This window comes from Scedosporium apiospermum (genome assembly GCF_000732125.1).
Source record: "Scedosporium apiospermum strain IHEM 14462 chromosome Unknown SEQ_SAPIO_0094, whole genome shotgun sequence".
NCBI classification, from domain to species: domain Eukaryota; kingdom Fungi; phylum Ascomycota; class Sordariomycetes; order Microascales; family Microascaceae; genus Scedosporium; species Scedosporium apiospermum.
Window position 1 is genome coordinate 145,288 of NW_015971795.1, and position 18,275 is coordinate 163,562.

Below are 18,275 nucleotides of genomic sequence, written 5' to 3' on the forward strand. Positions count from 1 at the left end.
TATGCTATCACTCCACAATAATGGAATACGTTTATTTTCTTTCCATAAAAACTTGGAGAAGGGAGGGATAGATATGAGTATTGGTGTTATTGTTTCCTGGGGGATGCCTTGAGCTGTAGGAATAGATTCAAGGACTGCTCCTCCACATTTTAGTAAGCTTATGTAGGTACACGCGATCACAGATGCTGACAGGTGTGCTCCTCAGTTAGCCAGGGAAGGAGCTTGGTATTGCTAGACTCTCCTCTCGAAGCCTCCAGCATCCTGATGAAAAAGACATATTCAAACGTGAAAATACCAGCTAGACCGCCCATTCGCCAGAGTTCATTTCGCCGTCTTATCGCTAGCATCGAGTTTAAACCCCCTCGCGCTCCCCGTCTGGAAAAGACCATCTGGGTCATACTTTGCGCTCACGCCTTGCATGAACCGCACGTTTTCGGTCCCAAATCCTTCCACCGGTCGTTGCCATTCCGCTGCATAGTTTTGGAAACGAAAAGGATGGCTTGCTCCGTTCGCCTCAGAAACCTGCTCCATCTTCTCGATGCAACAACGAGCTGTCGCCCGCACTAGATCGTCGTCTTTGGGGTCCTTCCAGTCGCTGACGATCTCGATAACGACGAGAGCGTCCTTGCAGTCCTCGAGGCCCAGTATGTTGGGGTCTCCTTTATTCAGCCACTGCGGGAGCAATAGCTGCAAGACGAGGACGAACTTGGAGTTCTCCACGTGCTTGATGGAAGGGATGGCCTCGCGCCAAATGGTGTATACGTCTTGAAGAGTCTTGAAATCGTGTTTTATAGTTGTGGTAGTGTAGACATTGCGTGAACCCGCTGGTGACATATCGCCGAAAGCTTTAATCTCCTGGCTGGGTGGCTTTTGTTTGATCGCCTTATGGAGACACCAGATGGACTTGAAAGGGGACTTTCGAAAGTGTTCGGGCCACGCCTTGCTCTCCGACTCGGTATACGCAAGGGCCGTACTGCAGAGCGAGAGTCCCACCTTGGTGAGATAAACGAACGCGAGGATAACCGGAGCTGCGTTCTCGTCGAAAGCGCCCGGCTCGCCAGACGTCGCATTCTTTCCGTAATCGTGGAAGGCCGTTAGGCTCGTGGCCGCCCGAAAGCCCGGAGATAGCAGGGAGGCCGTCCACATCTTGCCGGCGGGAAACGCTGGGATGGTGAAGCGGGTGACGATTCCAAAGTTCCCGCCACCGCCCTTTAGCGCACGCCATAGGTCGGGATGCTGGTCCGCCGAGGCGGTGACAATCGAGCCATCGGCAAGCACAACCTCGTAGCTGATGACGTTGGAACAGACGAACCCACGCTTCGGCGAGTAAAACGACATTCCTCCTACGTTTGCGATGTTTAGGGTCAGCTTTCGGGCCTGGGGATAAGCAGATTTAAGACCACCTAACCTCACCCAACGTACCTTGCAATGTTGAACCACCTACGCCGACTGGGGCGGAACGGCCGCCAACAACGGCGAGGCCTCTCTCTTCGGCCTTTTGGCAAACATCAATCCAGTAAGCTCCCGGCCCAACATCAACCCTGGATCCATCTTCGGAAAACACAACATCCGAGAGCAACGAGAGGTCCAGCAAGACGCCATTCTCTACGCCAGAAAGACCGCAGGCAGGATTGGCGCCTCCACTCCGGATGGCAAACAAAGATTGGCCGCGCGGATTGTTTCTCTCCGCGAACTCGGACTTGAGGTGTTTTACCACGACACTGAGCTCCTCGGCGGTCTTAGCGCGAACCACGCACACAGGGAGCGTTTCCCTATTTATCTGGTTCCAGTAACGGCCCAAGACCTGCTGAAATTCATCCGTGTCGCGAGGAAACACGACGCTATCCGGCAGTTCCGATGCCAAGCGTTTAACGTAATCTGGCGGTTCTGGGAAACTAGCTGGGGTGAGAGACGGGGGTTCGGTGGCTTGGGCGGCCTTAAAAAATCGAGAAGCGGTCATCGAAACTATGATGACCGCCGCCGCGGTGACGCCAACGGCCACCAAGGTCTGAGAGTCCATGAGGAATTAGTCTCGAGGGCGGAAAATATAGAAGGGAGTGTTCGCTTTTCGGATGTTTATGGGGGAGGTGACGAATTTGGGGAGTGTTTAAATGACAGCTCTTCAATCAGACGGAATTCAACGTCGGACTGCTTCGTGGTGGGTCCGTCAGCTTATGGTCGTAATCGTTTGGCGATCAATATCGTTCACTCCTCCCTCCCAGCCTATGGATGGCTAGAGAGGGATGATTGTCAGACAGGTGCAGGATTCGGCCGCTGCGCCCAAAAGAGAAGCACGTATGATCGAGTAACACCAGCCACTCATGCTGGAAGGATCGCCCACGCTTGGGGTGTGCGTGCCAAGTGCTCACATTCCACAGCTCCTGCATACGTAAAAACGCCCCCTTGTGGTAAGACTCCACTCCTCCTCGCCTACTGACTGTACCCCAACGGTCGAGATCCAGCGCAACTTGGCAGGAATATTCCCTGTAACGAATCCTGGCGACTTCATATTCAGTCACACTGATTTTGTGGCACCACAAGATATTCTATCTAAAAAGAGATATAATTTATTAATCAGTCTCTATCTTAAACGTTCAGTTTATAAAATTGCCTTTATTTGTGATTATTAGACAGTTGAGACACTATTATAATAAGAGAGTTTTATTAGGGTATTCTATAGTAACTTGTATAAGTGAGAGATAGGTAGGAGCTTTAGTGTTGTTGTTTACTTTAGGAAGACTGGTGTCGCGGGGATAACTTCAACGATGAACTAACTTCTCGCCATTCAAGGATACCTGGCTTTAAGTTTTAACTGGAGCAAGAGAAGTAAACAAAGAGCTCCAAACACATCCCTTCTCCTCTCAGCATCCCCAACCGAACGCTATCCTTTCTTCCTGATAGCCGCTTACGACGATAATGATGGTGCGAATTATTTCCCGAAAAAGAAACAGGTTCACCCCTCAGGATTGGGCGCCAATCGCCCAAAAATAGAGGTCGGGACTCTCCTAGCCTGCAAGTGGACAGACATCGAGGCCGTCAGAGAGGCACTTCCCCAGGTTACCCTCATCTCGCACTTTCACTGCCTGAAGGCCAACAGGCCGCCTGTATTCGATCCGCGGTACCGTTCCCCGCGCGGCCGTACCAAGGTTCGGAACTTCTTCTCTTGTCTCACTCCTCACCAGGCGGACAAAATCGTCACTGGTCGCATCTACGCCGACGCCAGTCTCTCCAACACGACCTCTTTCCGATATGCGTGGGCGACCTGAACGCCTTACGCCGTATTGAGTACTTGAGACGACGTGGTCTTTGCCGACAGAGTGTGATGCCTGGGCGAATGGCACAACTGTGGCCGGCGAGAAGATGCGAGCTTTGCGGAATCTTGAACTGCGGTAACTTGGAGCCGGTAGGCCATAAAATGAAGGAAGTGATAACATATCGGGAGACTTTGAGACTCAAGATTGCTTGTTTATCCTCATCCGTCCTTTGACCTAATCAACGACATTCTTTGGCTTGGACGCATCCTCCCAAGGTCAACGGCCTCTCGTCTGTCCTTCGGTGTCGAGAATTACATTAGTATCAAGGTAGGATCCACTTCATTGTTATTACAGAGTGATAGCTGCTTACTGATCATCTTCGGACAGGATTTTGCATTCAACGTCGAAGACCATCGCGCGTCCATCCTCGCCTCCAATAGAGCTGCTTGCAGCTGGAACCTCGGGGAGCAGTGCAGTGTCGAGCTGCCTATGGAGCTGCAGTGGGTGACAGCCTGAGCCACCCCCGCACGTCGACGGCGGTCCAATTGGCCACGGCTTTGAAGAACAGCACAACTACTGGCCCAGATGGCTCGCCAGGCCGGGAAGCGAACACAGTGGTAGAAGGGAAGATTTGAGGGTTCCATCGGATTAATATTCTTAGGCTAGTTTAGCCGCCGCCGGCGAGGTAATATCAGCTGAGGCCTCGGTCACAAAATAGAGGAGAAGCAATGCAGAACCCGCCAAGATCCAAGATTGACTCGACAATTTGCAAACCGTGAGGATCAATATTCAGTAAAGTGAAAACAGCATTTGCTTCCCTTGGAAACTCGCCTCTAAATCCGGGCAATACCTTTCCGAGCATCGAATTGTGGAAATGGCCGACAGCCAGAACCCCAACTCAATCACGGTGACTCTCTCCGAGATCGCCAAAATGATTGACCACTCCCTCTTACATCCCACAATGACCGACACTGACGTCCTCGAGGGTCTGGCCATTTCCAAGAAATATAATGTCGCAACCGCCTGCATCAAGCCATACCATATTCCCCTTGCGAAGAAGGAGCTCGAGGGCTCTGGCGTGCTCCTCTGCCCCGTCATCGGATTCCCCCACGGAAACAGCAGCACGGAAATCAAAATCCTGGAAGCTGAGGCCGCCGCAAGAGACGGGGGCAATGAAATCGACATGGTGATTAATATTGGCAAAGCCCTCGGCGGACAATGGGATTATGTATCCGACGAGATTCGTCGAATTAACGACGCGGTCACGAAACAGGGCGCGATTCTCAAGGTCATCTTTGAGAATGATTACCTCGAGGACAGCCACATCATCCGACTCTGCGAAATCTGTTCCGACATTGGAGTCGCGTTTGTCAAGACGTCAACTGGCTACGGGTTTGTGAAGCAGCCGAACGGCACGTACAATTACCAGGGCGCGACGATACATCACCTGAAGCTTATGAAGGAGCATGTGAGGCCCGGCGTGCAAATCAAGGCGGCGGGAGGGATCAGGACACTGGATGAGTTGCTCCAGGCCATGGCAATCGGAGTTGGGAGAATTGGTGCGACGGCTACCAAGGCGATCATGGAGGAGGCAGTCAAGAGGGGAATCACGGATGAGCCGACGCTGGTGGCTTTTACACCGAAGAAGGATAGTTCTTCTAGTGCGTACTAGGGTTCCGAATCTTGCATTGCTTAGCCATGTTCGGTCGGGTCCTTTCGCTGTGGTGAGGTGAAACTTGACCAGACGCTGTTGATTCGGAGGACGAAGCTTCGGAAGCTGGACTGACGGTCACGTTAGCTTCAAATATTGGCAGCTTAGCTTTCATAACTCGACCATAAATATACCTCCAGAAGCTAACTTTGAAACCCGTTAGCCCACTTGTATCGCCTAGAGGATGGACGCAGTAGGTGCGAGTGTCGCACACGGCTCCAGGAGTAGGATCTGAATATAAGAAACCGAAATACAAGAGCCCCTCGACGTTCGCAGTAAGATATTCCCCAAAGGCGTAACGTAACATTACCCCCAGCGGAGTTGCGCTTAGCAAGTCCGTGAAACCTTCCGACGGATGGGGCCGGAATTCGGGCATTCACGGGTGGAGCTTGGCGGGCTTCCGATCCGGGCAGACTTCAGAGCTGAACGGAACGAGTTAAAGCTTAAAGGACTTAAAGCCTACGCAACCCAGAACACGTGCGATTGCGAGCGAAGGAAAGGGCGTATGTTTTTTTAGTGGTCCTTGTGATCCCGGCCCTGTGATTTGGCAGGGCTTCGGAAGCTGTGGAATGGTCCTGTCCATCTCCGTGCCACTGTCTCAGAACGCGCTGACATTCGTCAATTTCCGAAACGATGGCGTGCGAGCACCACATGGCAACCTTTCCGATTCACCCACGCCCAACTGAGCCACTGATCAACGCGCCCTGCCCAAAGAACAATAACTGGCTGCCACATGCTTTCGGGCAGTTGATAACGTATCATGTCATCGATGTTGTTATCTATCCGACAAGTGGTGTTGAGAGCTGCGCTGTTTCTTCTCTCAAGGGAGCTTTGCGTCCCTGACAAATGAACACCTCCCATCTTCTTTTGAATTCATCCACGGGCCAAACGCCCGGCGTAGAAGCATCCTCTCGTATCAGACTCGATCCCAAAAGCGACCATGGCTAGATACGCAGACGAAATCGACGCCGACGCCGACGAGGCACGGCCGCTTCTGGTCGATCCAGACGACATCACCCCGAGACCAACAACCGTTCCATACGACGCGACAAAAGCACCCGATGAATCCTCGACCGACGAAGAAGCCGGCTCCGTCACCGACATCCAGCCCTCTCGAGCGACAGAAGACGACATCCTCCCCGAAACCTCACCCCTCGGCCGAACCGTAACGTGGGGAAGCGCCTACGTCATCGTTATTTCCCGTGTCATCGGCAGCGGCATCTTCGCGACGCCCGGCTCCATCCTTCGAACGGTCGGCAGCCCCGGTATAGCACTCGTGCTCTGGATCGTGGGCGCCCTCGTGGCTGCGTGTGGACTCGCCGTATCTCTCGAGTATGGATGCATGCTTCCACGGTCCGGGGGCTACAAGGTCTACCTCGAGTTCACCTACAGATATCCCAAGTTCCTCGCCTCGACCTTGGTTGCTGTGCACATAATCATGCTGGGCTTCTCGTCGAGTAATTGTGTCGTCTTTAGTCGATATCTGCTATTCGCGCTCGGTATCGACGGCGAGGCGAGCGATTTCCTCCGCAAATCCGTCAGTGTCGCCCTGTTGACAGTCATCACGATAATCCACGGCTGCTTTCCCAAGTCGGGCATACGGATCCAAAACTGGCTTGGATACATCAAGGTCGGGATCATCGTGTTTATGATCCTCTCGGGAGTCTACGTCGTCGCGTTTCAGCGCGTCACCGACATACACGGCGATCGATACGCGCCCTCGTGGGATAACGTTTGGGAGGGCTCCGTCTGGAACTGGGGCACCATTGCCGTGGCCTTTTTCCAGATATCCTACTCGTACGCAGGCCTCGATAACGTCAACAACATCCTTAACGAGGTCAAGGACCCTGTTCGCACGCTGCGTTCCGTTACATCGACCGCGTTGGTGACCGCTGGTGTGCTCTACACATTGATAAACGTGGCGTATTTCATGGTCGTCCCCGTACAAGAGATTAAAGAAAGCGGTGAGATGATTGCAGCCCTCTTCTTCGAGAGACTGTTTGGGCCTCATTTGGGGAGGGTGGTGTTGCCTTTGGCTATTGCCCTTTCGGCATGTGGGAACGTCATGGTCGTCGTCTTTGCCCAGGTAGGCAGTGCATTCATTCCAACTTGACACATATTCTATGGCTACTCTTTGCTCACACGTAATATCGCAGTCTCGTCTCAAGCAAGAAATTGCCCGCCAAGGCCTTCTCCCCTTTTCCGATTTCCTGTCCTCCACCCGCCCATTCAACTCACCACTCGGCGGCCTTCTCGTTCACTACATCCCCTCGTTCCTCGTCATCGTCCTGCCGCCCTCAAAAGAAGTATATTCATTCATCCTCTCCGTCGAGGGATACCCGGGACAAATAATCTCATTCGCCATCGGCGTGGGTCTCATCCTGCTGAGATTCAAGCGCCCAGATCTACGTCGACCGTACAAAGCGTGGACTCCCGCCGTACTCCTGGTGCTGTGTCTACATATTTCCCTGATTGCGGCGCCTTTCTTTGCCCCTGGAGGGTTCCCTACATACGCCATTGTAGGAATAAGCATGTAAGTTCTATCTAGCCCCCACTGGCAGACGTGTCCCCTGGGCGGATTGCTAACTTCTTTCTGCCAAGTCTTTTATTTGGTCTTCTGTATTGGTACGTTTGGACGGTTCTGCTACCTAGACTTGGGGGATACAAACTGGCGGAAGAAACGGGCGTTTTGGAGGACGGTACAACGATTACACGATTGGTTCATGTGCACCAGGAATAGACGTAGACACCGTTGACTGGTATCACGGAGGTTTGGGATTCCCGCCGGAAAGGCAATTACGAGTTTTAGATAAGCTTTGACGTCAACAGGTAACTCTAGCTCTACATGGCTAGTCTCTTTGTCACCCAGAACGTCACAGTCTTGCATGTCTTTAGTGAAAATAGTACATCCTTGCCAGCGACTCTTCTGGACCTGACCGGTTACTCCGTAAGCTCGGATGGCGTCGACTTGTGCGACGGGATTGATAATCCGTCTCCTTCGGCCATGGCGGCGGCAGGTCGAGCGTATTTTTGAATGACATCGGAGCAATCCGAAGCCGTTGATTTCTAATCTCTAAAAGGACTCGAACGATAGGCCACACCCACAGCCGTCAGTATCAGCAAGATCTACTGAGTGTGTGCTGAAACCCTCTGAACTGTGCCGTATAGCGATACGCAAAACGCGGGCGTCCGTTGACTTCATTGGTGCTGATTATCAATCCCCGTCTCACAGGATTTATGGCGACATGATGGCGTGCTCGCGGGGACGGGGGCCATCTTAGCAATCGGCTCCGATCTTCCGACTATATATCGGGGAGAGCTCCTGGAGCTTAAATCAAGCTCTTGAAAAGTACCAATCGAACCCCAGTCGACAAATTTGCAAGGGTAGAAAATTAGTAAATATATAATATCCATCCATTGATGTTGAAACAACATGGCAGCTGCAGTAGCCCACATTCCCACCGCGACACCCTTCGGCGCGGCAGTCCCCTCAGCTCCCGAGGTTGGCATTGCCAATCGCGAACCGACCCTGAAGCCGAGGGACATCCACACGGAACTGCACTTCTTCAAGGATCCGGAAGACGGTTCGGCGCCTCACCCCACCTACGTAAATCGTCCCGAGACCTACGAGAGACCCGTCGAGGCCCACCCCGTCGTCATCCATGATGTCCGTGGCCGGGAAGCCGATTATACCCTGGATCGTGATGGCTTCGAGTTCGTCCAACGCCCCGCTGAGGAGAAGGATTTCGTCGATGACGAGCACATCAAGGCCGTTTACTACCCCGAGGTCGAGCAGCTGCTCAAGGACGTGTAAGAGGATATTTTCTTTCTGCTCCTCCGTGCTCCTTGCAGCTCTGAAGATTGCAATAAAAGTATTTAACACGTTTTGCAGGACCGGCGCTTCGAAGATTTTCATCTTTGACCACACGATCCGCCGCCAATCCCCCTCTTCCCAAAGCCGCAACCCAGGCCTCCGCGGTCCGGTCCAGCGCGTTCACATCGACCAATCCTACTCCGCCGCCCTCTCCCGCGTCCCCTACCACCTCCCCGAAGAAGCCGAAGAGCTCCTCAAGGGCCGCGTGCAGATCATCAACGTCTGGCGACCTATCAAGACGATTCTGAAGGACCCCCTCACCGTGGCCCAGGCCGATACTGTCTCGGACGAGGACCTCGTCCCCATTTCGCTGATTTACCCGACGCGTCACGGCGAGACGTACAGCGTGCGGTATAATCCTGCGAACAAGTGGTTCTACAAGTCGGCGTTGTCGCCGGATGAGGTGTTGTTGATTAAGTGCTTCGATAGCAAGAAGGACGGGAGGGCGAGGAGGGTGCCGCATAGTGCGTTTGTGGATCCGGAGGCTGGGGATGATGTGCCGACGAGGGAGAGTATTGAGGTGCGGACTTTGGTGTTCCATCCTGAGGATAGGGACTAGAAGAGGCGAGGTGGTTGTGTATGATTTGACGGGAATGAATGGTGAGAATGTAAACTGGTTCAGGCAGGGGAGCCAGAACTTATCTTAGGAATTTAATTTGACTTCATCAAGGAAATGATGCTTCTTTAAGACCTTTTCTTGTTTTTTGCGATCAGTCGAAGTCGAAGCGATACCCATCAATCTTGCCATATGACGAGTCTGGATAGATGTGGAGTGGAAACCGATGCTGTCGGCGTTCCAAGGCCGGGGTACAATGTTCGAATACCGTGTGCCGGGGCTTCATGGAAAAGAAATTGTTTCGATGAGGACCCCGTAACGCGGTCAGTGCGATGAGGGGAGAGATGCAAGGCTTGATCAGCTCGAGGAGTTTGATACAGAAGCTTCTATTTTTTCCACGACTTGTACTGGTGTCGGCCCCAAGGGACCTCTGGACTGGCATGACTGCTACATACAACATTCTCCCTCTACAGAAATGCCTTCTGTGTGCTAGAGAAACGAGAAAGAGTTCAATATTGTTTAGTTTTTTGACATTATCGAAACAAGTTGTTTGAAGCCAACTAATCTCAGCTCTTGCTTAACTCTCATCCTCACGGATGCAAAATAAACCCGACTAGTCTCATTGACGAACGCGCGAAGAAAATGGGGGGAAAAAAAGGACAAGGAAAGAAGCAACGAAAGAAAAGAATAGAAAAAGTCACAAAAAAAGTTGATGGTCAGTATGAGGGTCGAACTCATGCCCTTGGCATTTACCATATAAACCGGATAGTTTATTAGTACCACGCTCTAACCAACTGAGCTAACCGACCGTGTTGCCCGTGTGCAAGGGACTCGACACATTATTGGTGCGCTTTCCCCCCTCATCTCCTGGAGTTCTTTGCGGAGCCGAGAATACTGGCCATCGCAAACGAAGAGGCACTAAGTGACCACTTGCGAATCTCTTCCCGGTTGGCGTCCTGGGTTTCCCACTGAGACCGAAGGAGACCCCACGCGAACAGCGAAGGAGGCGGCCAAGAGAAGCGGTCGCGGCAGCGAGAAAAGACCAAGCAGGATGCCAGACCATACCCGATATCCGATGAGGTGGCCAAATACTCAGGAGAATCGACACGACACTACCGGGAAAGCACACGCGTAGGGTATACGACGCGCTGACGGCGCCGCAAGCCGAGAGTGCAAGCACAACTACGAACGGGGATGATGCGGCTGAACGGTTACCTGTGCAAGATTGGCGCAGTACCCTCTAACGAATGCCCTTGAGGAGAGGCCGTAGAAACTGCAAACCATTTTCTCTTCCGATGCACGAGATTGATCTCGCAACGAGGAGAGATGCAGCAAGAGACTGGCGCGAGAACAGGCAGTGTGTCCATCCACCTGGGAGAGAAGGCACAGACGGATGCGGACGACTGGACACCTGACACGGTAACAGTGCAGGCGACCATCAAATATGCCATGGAAACAGGACGGCTTGACGAAGGACAGCAAACGACCTAACCCACCCACAACCATACACCCCCATTTTTCTCCTACTAACCCATCCACATCGTGCCGTGACGGCAGGTTCGCACCCGCGGCTGGAGATAGAAAGCTACCTGGAGAAGAGGCCTTCACGGACAACTTGTTACCACTAACCTCATGAGGACTCGGCGACAGGAAGCTATGAACAAGGGGAAAGAGAAGCAGGAAATTATGTAAGGGCTAGACGAGTAGCGAAAGATACGCGACGGAAGGGGGCATGCATTTAAGCGGTAGTTGCCCATGACTCTAACGGGCGTAACACATCCATTTCATAGAGGAGTGTGAGCCTAAGGACCCTGCCAGTCGAGAAAGGCGTCCCATGGAATGCCTGACGGACTGGGCAGGTCTTTGATTAGTTCCTCCCAGAGCGTGGCTACATCTTGGATCGACGGTCCGTCTGGGTGAGCCCCCAACCAATCACGCGCTGGATTCGGCCTCTCCAAAATCTCCACCAAGCGGTCGATGGCAGCAGAAATGCCATTGCCGGCTCGGCTTAGCGATCCTTGTTTTTCCTTTAGCATGCTGCAAATGGGGAGCAGGTTCGCCTTGCGCTTCCGCGCGAGTTCTGTGTCCTTTTCCCCCAAGATGCCCATCGACAACAGCAGCAGCGCACTGAACGTGTGCTGGTCCATGCTGTGAGAATGGACGTGCAGGCAGAGATCGCCAGGCTCGACCATGCGTCGGATCTCGATCATTCTCTCAGCGCATTGGATGGCCAAGGAATCAGAAACAGAAACGGATTCTTTCTCGTCGGTGCCTTGTAGCAGAAACGGTCGGTATAGACGACCGATGCGTGAATATATGCCGTACAGCAGCGTAGATTTCTGGCGGAGAAGATAAGGTCGTCGGCTTGCTAGAACTGCGGCCTGGGCTGTACTTTTCTCATCGGCGCAAAAGAACCAGGGAAGACGGTCCATGAAGTCAGTGTAGCGGCTGCTCACCTTCAAGACCTGATCATAGGGCAGGCTCGCGTCACCGCTTGGGAGGCTGTCCATAACGTCGCGGCAGAGCTCTGCAAACTTCAACCGCTGAAGGAAATATGACATTTGCGTCAGCTGATCATCTGGGAGGCCTTCTGTATAAAGCCCGTCTGGCCGGATGTCTTCGTCGTCAAGGTTGGCAGGATACCGAACGCGCATGTGTTTGGTATGGAAGCTATATATGCCTTCCTGCGGACCGGGCACGCTGGCAATTAACCTATTTAAGAGTTAGCATTGACTTACAAGTGCAGAATGAAACCGAGTTTACACACCAATCTGTGGCTGCAAGATGCCACCACAGTCGTCGCTTCAACTCAGCTTGGACGACATCCGTTGCCATATCTTCATCCAGTCGGTGAAGCTTCATCTGGATAGCTTTCGTATGTGCCAGACTCCGTAGGGTATGGAATGTCGTTGACTGGCCTTCGGAATCCCACGTTAAATACATCATGATGGATATGGACTGCAACGATGTCAGAGTCAAGGAGGCAGCCGCATCGTGACCCATGACTGACTCCAGTGCTATCCTCTTCCATACAGGATGCAACTCACGGGCATCCTTGAGCTCGCGATGCACTTGGTGTGAGTGTTTATGGCACACATAGAAAGAGCTGGAGGCGAAGATGCTGCAGAATAAGACCAAGGTCTCAGTGGACACAGGCAATGAAGCTACCAGCTGGGCATACGTGGTTTCTAAGAGCTCTTGAGTGGAAGGAATGTGTATCTCCCTATGCAAGCTGTCGGCTGTCTGCACATAATGTTGGAACAATAGTCGGGCAAGCCGTATAGGGGGGAGCTGAGCGGCGATCAAGCTGCTGGCTCCCGTAGAGTTCGCGACGTTTGTTGGCCCCGCACAATTTGGCGCGAGCGAGATCAATGGCTTCGCTGCGGGTTCAGCTTGGGGGGTTGCTGCGAATTCTTCCAAATTTTTCCAAGTAAGGGATATGTCTACTTGCCGGCCGACCGTGGAGATTCGTTCCTCAGGGCGATGTTGCGCTATGTTCAGGGCGGATCCAGGCTGGCAGGAAACCATGCTCTCCAGTTTTCGGACTCGACTCTGTAATTCCTGGACATCCCTTTTGAACATTAGCGAAATATGTCATACCTGTGATATTGTCTTCTCCGTAAGCCTACCGTCTCAACGACAAGTATCCGGCGCCATAATTCTCTCTCTCCGATTCAGTGATCGGGTTTGCATCTTCTGCGTGGTTTTCTTAGCACCCCGCCACGTTAACGAGCTTTCCTTCGCTCTGGAGTCTTAACATACCAGAAATATATCGGCACTCTAGCTGCCTAGTCGTACAGTTCGAACAAGGCCGTTTCTTGTCACAGCGAATCTTTTTCGAGCGGCAGAACTCGCAAGAAGCCGGCTGTTGCCAGGCGCTGCGTCTGCTTTCCGATAGCGAGCGCTTCATCTGGTCTTTGAGGGGGCTGAAACTTGGGCAGCAAGGTAAGGTCCTGCGTTGGCTCGCCGAAGTGGCATGAGAGGATCGGGAGAGTAACATTCAGCAGAACATTGAACTCATTCGGACCCCCGAGCGGCTTGCTAAAAGAGGCAATGACTCAACGCCAGTAGAGCCCCACGGAGAAGAACCGCTGCCATTGGCCGACTCGGGCCTCCGCGGAGCCTCCACTTCGCGCCCTCCCGGCGACGAGTTAGATGCATTTCTGGCGAGGGTAATTTCAGCCAGGGCCGCGGAGGCAGTATCTAGCAACGGCCATTTATATCGGCATGTTGCACCTGGAAGTTTCGCAGTGATTCACGCGATATACGTTCTCAATATCCTTTTCGACTCTCTTGGCTGGTATAATTTTCGTCTATTTGTTATACTTTTCTTCGATCAAAGCAACTTCCACAAACGCTTGACAGAACAGCCATGGACCCGGACACTGAAGAGCCAAGGGTCGAGGAACCGAAACCGGAGTCACCCAAGCCCAATATCGAATTCCCAGATGGGGGGTTGAAGGCTTGGTTGGTTGTCTTGGGGGCCTTTTGTGGACTTTTTGTCAGCTTTGGCTGGACCAACTGTGCGACAATTTCCCCCAATGTTGCTGTCTAGAATATAAGACTCCGAATCGCTAACATGTAAGGGCAGGCGTCGGCGTTTTTCAGGCATACTACGAGGCAAACCAGTTGCGGGACTTGTCGCCCAGCACTGTTTCATGGATTCCGGCCTTGTCAATGTTTATGATGTTCATCACTGTAGGTCTTGATTTCAAGTCTTTTGTGTTAGTTTACGTGTGCTCAGGCTATGACTCAGGGACCTTTCGTGGGGCGAGCATTTGACAATTTCGGCCCGCGCTACCTTCTCCTCGTGGGGACACTGCTACACGTTTTTGGCTTGATGATGGCCTCGATATCGTCTCAGTACTACCAGTTCATCTTGTCGCAGGCGATTTGCAGCCCCCTGGGCGCAAGCATGGTTCTGTATCCGTCCTTCAGCTGCGTCACCACCTGGTTCCGACAAAGGCGTGCTCTGGCCCTGGGAATCACAGCTAGCGGCTCAAGTCTCGGCGGCACTATCTTGCCTATTTTGGTCAATCGCTTGATACCGCGTATTGGGTTTGGGTGGACGATGCGTGCCTGCGCTTTCCTCTTCCTCGGTCTGCTTCTCTTGACAAATCTAACCGTCCGATCACGAGTCCTACCTCAACCAAGGGAGACCGGCATCATGGCCTATCTCCGACCCTTTACGTCGCTCTCCTTTGTGTTAACCTCCTTGGCGGGCTTCTTCTACTCCATGGGCATGTTCATCCCCATTACATTCATGGTGACTTACGGCGAATATGTCGGCCTTTCAGATGATATGGCTGGGTACCTGGTCTCAATCTTCAATGCGGCGAGGTGAGTAAAATCTGGGCATCCCATATCTACCTACGCAGAAGGCGTCGATTTACTCTTTCCCATGCCTAGCGACATGATATTGACTGCAACAGCGGAATTGGGCGTATTCTACCGGGATACATAGCAGACAAAATTGGCAGCTTTAACGTGTCAATGGCAGCCGCGACTCTTTCGACCATATTTGTGCTGGCATTGTGGCTGCCAGGGCAAAGCCCTGGGTCAGCCATCGCTTTTGCCGCCTCGTTTGGGTTCAGTTCCGGCACTTATACAGCCATCAGCCCGGCTTTGGTAGCGCACATTTCAGACCTCAAGGAGATCGGCACCCGTTCCGGAACCATGTACGCGTTCATGTCTGTAGCCGCCCTCACCGGCAGCCCAATCGGGGGAGCCTTAATCTCGGGAGCAGATGGGAGCTATTGGAAGCTCCAAGTTTTTACTGGCTGCTTGCTTGCTACTGGAACTGCGTTCTATCTCGCTGCCAGACTGTACCTGACTCAAGGTAGGCTGTGGGAGAAAGTCTGACGATTCCTACGCAATGGCTACGACCATAAGCGTCTTGTCTCTAAGAACGGTTATCGCTGAATCTGCGACATCGCCAGTTTTCGTCATGATGAGAGCTGAGAGAGAAAAGGGAGTATATAGATTCTGAAATCTGATGGATTATGAAACAAGAGTGATATAAAGGTATTGCATAGGGGGATGGATTGATCGAGATTGGAGAAGTTCATGCCAAGGTAAGGCGAGAGGCTGGTGCGGGAAATAGTTCGAACTGAATGTATTACTAGATTTACCCACATCAAGAATCCGACCTCCTTGAACCCAAATTTACGAGACTCGATACGCCTTATCCTAGCTCCCGTTGGACCCAGTCTCAGCCTCCAAAGCCTCGAATGACTCCTCCACCAATGTGGGGGATTGCGTTTACAATTTGTACATGGAGAAGGTGACTACATGGCGGAATTCATAGAGCGATGTATAGTTCCTATTAGTTTCTACTTATTTCTCAACACACACACTGTTTATTTGACATCTCCCTGATCTGAATCGATGTCCGATACGCGAGAAATCTTGAACGCCTTGGGCAACCGTACGCCGAACCCCCTTTTCATGACTACTGAACGCGGTTTAACGGCCGTCATCGCGAGATCAATATTGCGGAAAGACGGCGTCCATGGTGCATAAACGCACTAGAGTGGGCTAGATTCAACTATTTCAACCAGTTCCTTCCTCCACCAATCAGCGAGATGAGCCAGGCGAGGCCTGCAATTGCACCCGCAGTATTTCCTCTCCCCTACTGGAGGATCCGTTGGGTTCTCCCACTTCAAGTTAAAACCATCCAGTCAGGACAACTTAAACAACTGTTTCCCGTCTTCGTATGCTAGCCGCGTGATGCTGAGAGCAGGGCCGACCTTTGCTAGGTTGGGCAAGAGGCCCTTATACATGCCTCGGACGCCTTCGTTCCTCACTGTCTTGTTGACAACATCCCAGATGCCCGCATAGACAGGACGGTGCATAAGAGTGCCCTGGACTTGCAAGCGGGTGCGGATTAGACTGAGCGGATAAACTATCGTGGCGCCCAATGAGCCCGATACTGCCCCAATAACTCCTGTGGCGCCACTGCCGAGCTCAACATCCTCTTCGTTGGCACCGATCGTCTCTGCTCGATAAACCCTGTAGGCTCTCTTTGATAACTCAAAAGTGCCCATGTCGATGGCACTATAAGGAAACATTATCAGAAGCCCCAGCGGCAAGCCGCGATACCATGCATAAACACCTCCATTTCTATGCATCGCGCTGGCAGTGTGTGCGAGGAGGCTTCTCGGACCAGGGCGGCCCTCGAGGCTTTCGCATTGTAACCTTATTTTTCATGAGCATTTCCACAACTTGTAACAGTCATGCAAGCTTACCACAACTTGAGCGTATCGATAGGGTATACGAAGGAGCTAAGTTGATGAGCTCAGTGCCTCCTGGCATTTAAATATGGAAAAAGAAAAATAACAATACTCACTATGAAACCATCCCCGAGATGCCCCCGACAATGAAATTCGAGCTCGCTGTCAGCTTGTTTACATCGCCATGGCCTTCGAGATTCGCAAAAATCTGTTTCATAGAAACCCATGTTGCAAACTGAATTGGCGGTAAGCCCGGGCCTCATCTATATCACTATTGAACTTGCCTTGATGGCGCTTTCGGGTGCAATCTTTGCAATGTTTAGCCCATTTCCTAGATGCACCACATCAGCATACAGCTGAAAGAGATATGGCGTATTACGCACCGAGGAAAAAGGAGCGCAATCCGCCCAATCTCCACAAATTGTTTACAGCATTGACAATAGGAATATTAGGATTCGTTTTAGCAGTCTTTGAGACCTGAACGATTCCGTTTCTATAGGCTTTTGTATCGGCGATGAGGTAGACCTTCAACCTATCAAGAGGAGCAAGAGCTGTCCTTGACATGGCCCCAGCAATCACGCCAGCGGTAAAATAGCCCGGGCTCGGAACGAAGTCCGTCATGTTGAATGCATTCGGGCCTACTGGTTGTGGTTTAGACGGTGACAAGGCTTCCTGAAGCTCAGCAGTGGTCTTATGTAGGTTGTGCGAGGGCTGGGAGGCAACAACGGCTGAATACGAGTGGAAGATGGCGTGCAGAGGGGAGCTGTGCCCGTGAGTCGGGAAGAAGAGCAGATAGTCACTAATAGCTCCGTTAGCCTAGGTCTTACTGCTTGCTTGTGAAGTCGGTCGCCGGCTTGAGGCTCATGACAACTTGGAAGACTACAAGAGAAAGAGCTGGGCTGGGAGGAACGAAGGTCGTGAGTCTCACAGCCACTCATCCAAAGTTATATAGCCATCGCACTTAAAATCGACGTCACTGAAGAACCCGTTAAGCCAGTGCGTAGGTACTTCAAGGCTCTCGTTACGAAGGGCAGCTTCAAGACAGGCCCTCGTTAGCCTTCCGCTGTGTTCTAGGTCAATGGCGTGGAACAAGGCTATGAGCTCTGAACGAGCTTTCTGCATAACCATCTCGAATTCTGAAGGGTGTATCAGTATTTCGTCCGCCTCTCGTTCTGACAATAATCTCGCACCTTGGTACTGAATCTTTCCGTCTCCATTTGTATCTATCCTCCGAATAAGGTCCTGTAATTGCTGGTCTGCATTCGCCATGGCTGAAGTAGCTGTCAGCATATCTGTTAAAATATGGCAAAGGGAGCGGAGACAAACTCACGATGATCAATCTCCCTCAGCCCATTCTGGAGGCTTTGAAAGTCCAGCATCCCTCCGGCTTCTGGGTCCAGGAGTCTCCATATACCCTCTAGATATGAATCGCAGTTGTTCTCAGTTTCTCTAGGTGCCGATAACTGGTTGTTGGGGGACATTTTTGTATTTTACTGTAAGAAGTGGTTCTAGCACCATTCTGTGGAAGGGGGAAAGGTACTGAATCCCCTCCAGCACAGCTTGAAAATTAGGCAGAACAGCACTTTACCTAATTTATGTTTGAGTAATGAGCGATTGGCGCCCAATCAACCTCAAGCCCCTGGCACTG

At 52.1% G+C, this 18,275-nt stretch overlaps 5 protein-coding genes and 1 pseudogene across 5 annotated transcripts; 3 read left to right on the top strand and 3 right to left on the bottom strand.

Annotated features, from left to right (window-relative positions):
• Positions 1 to 321: 321 nt before the first annotated feature.
• Positions 322 to 2,020, bottom strand: SAPIO_CDS4729 (FAD binding domain-containing protein; the record flags this gene model as incomplete). Its single annotated transcript, XM_016787206.1, has 2 exons — positions 322 to 1,343; positions 1,423 to 2,020. 2 exons carry the CDS (start codon positions 2,018 to 2,020, stop codon positions 322 to 324), a joined length of 1,620 nt encoding a protein of 539 aa, XP_016643085.1.
• Positions 2,021 to 4,128: 2,108 nt separating this feature from the next.
• On the top strand, positions 4,129 to 4,926 carry SAPIO_CDS4730 (annotated as a pseudogene; the record flags this gene model as incomplete).
• A 979-nt stretch (positions 4,927 to 5,905) lies between these two features.
• SAPIO_CDS4731 (uncharacterized protein) lies at positions 5,906 to 8,098 on the top strand (the record flags this gene model as incomplete). The annotated part of the gene is made up of 5 exons (XM_016787207.1): positions 5,906 to 7,051; positions 7,122 to 7,498; positions 7,567 to 7,590; positions 7,870 to 7,912; positions 8,060 to 8,098. 5 exons carry the CDS (start codon positions 5,906 to 5,908, stop codon positions 8,096 to 8,098), a joined length of 1,629 nt encoding a protein of 542 aa, XP_016643086.1.
• Positions 8,099 to 8,398: 300 nt separating this feature from the next.
• On the top strand, positions 8,399 to 9,398 carry SAPIO_CDS4732 (uncharacterized protein; the record flags this gene model as incomplete). Its single annotated transcript, XM_016787208.1, has 2 exons — positions 8,399 to 8,775; positions 8,858 to 9,398. 2 exons carry the CDS (start codon positions 8,399 to 8,401, stop codon positions 9,396 to 9,398), a joined length of 918 nt encoding a protein of 305 aa, XP_016643087.1.
• A 1,799-nt stretch (positions 9,399 to 11,197) lies between these two features.
• SAPIO_CDS4733 (uncharacterized protein) lies at positions 11,198 to 12,341 on the bottom strand (the record flags this gene model as incomplete). Its single annotated transcript, XM_016787209.1, has 2 exons — positions 11,198 to 12,107; positions 12,163 to 12,341. The coding sequence occupies 2 exons, from the start codon at positions 12,339 to 12,341 to the stop codon at positions 11,198 to 11,200; spliced, it is 1,089 nt and encodes a 362-aa protein (XP_016643088.1).
• Positions 12,342 to 16,075: 3,734 nt separating this feature from the next.
• SAPIO_CDS4734 (uncharacterized protein) lies at positions 16,076 to 18,108 on the bottom strand (the record flags this gene model as incomplete). Its single annotated transcript, XM_016787210.1, has 8 exons — positions 16,076 to 16,451; positions 16,643 to 16,678; positions 16,744 to 16,816; positions 16,908 to 16,958; positions 17,011 to 17,426; positions 17,589 to 17,763; positions 17,818 to 17,898; positions 17,958 to 18,108. 8 exons carry the CDS (start codon positions 18,106 to 18,108, stop codon positions 16,076 to 16,078), a joined length of 1,359 nt encoding a protein of 452 aa, XP_016643089.1.
• Positions 18,109 to 18,275: the final 167 nt, after the last annotated feature.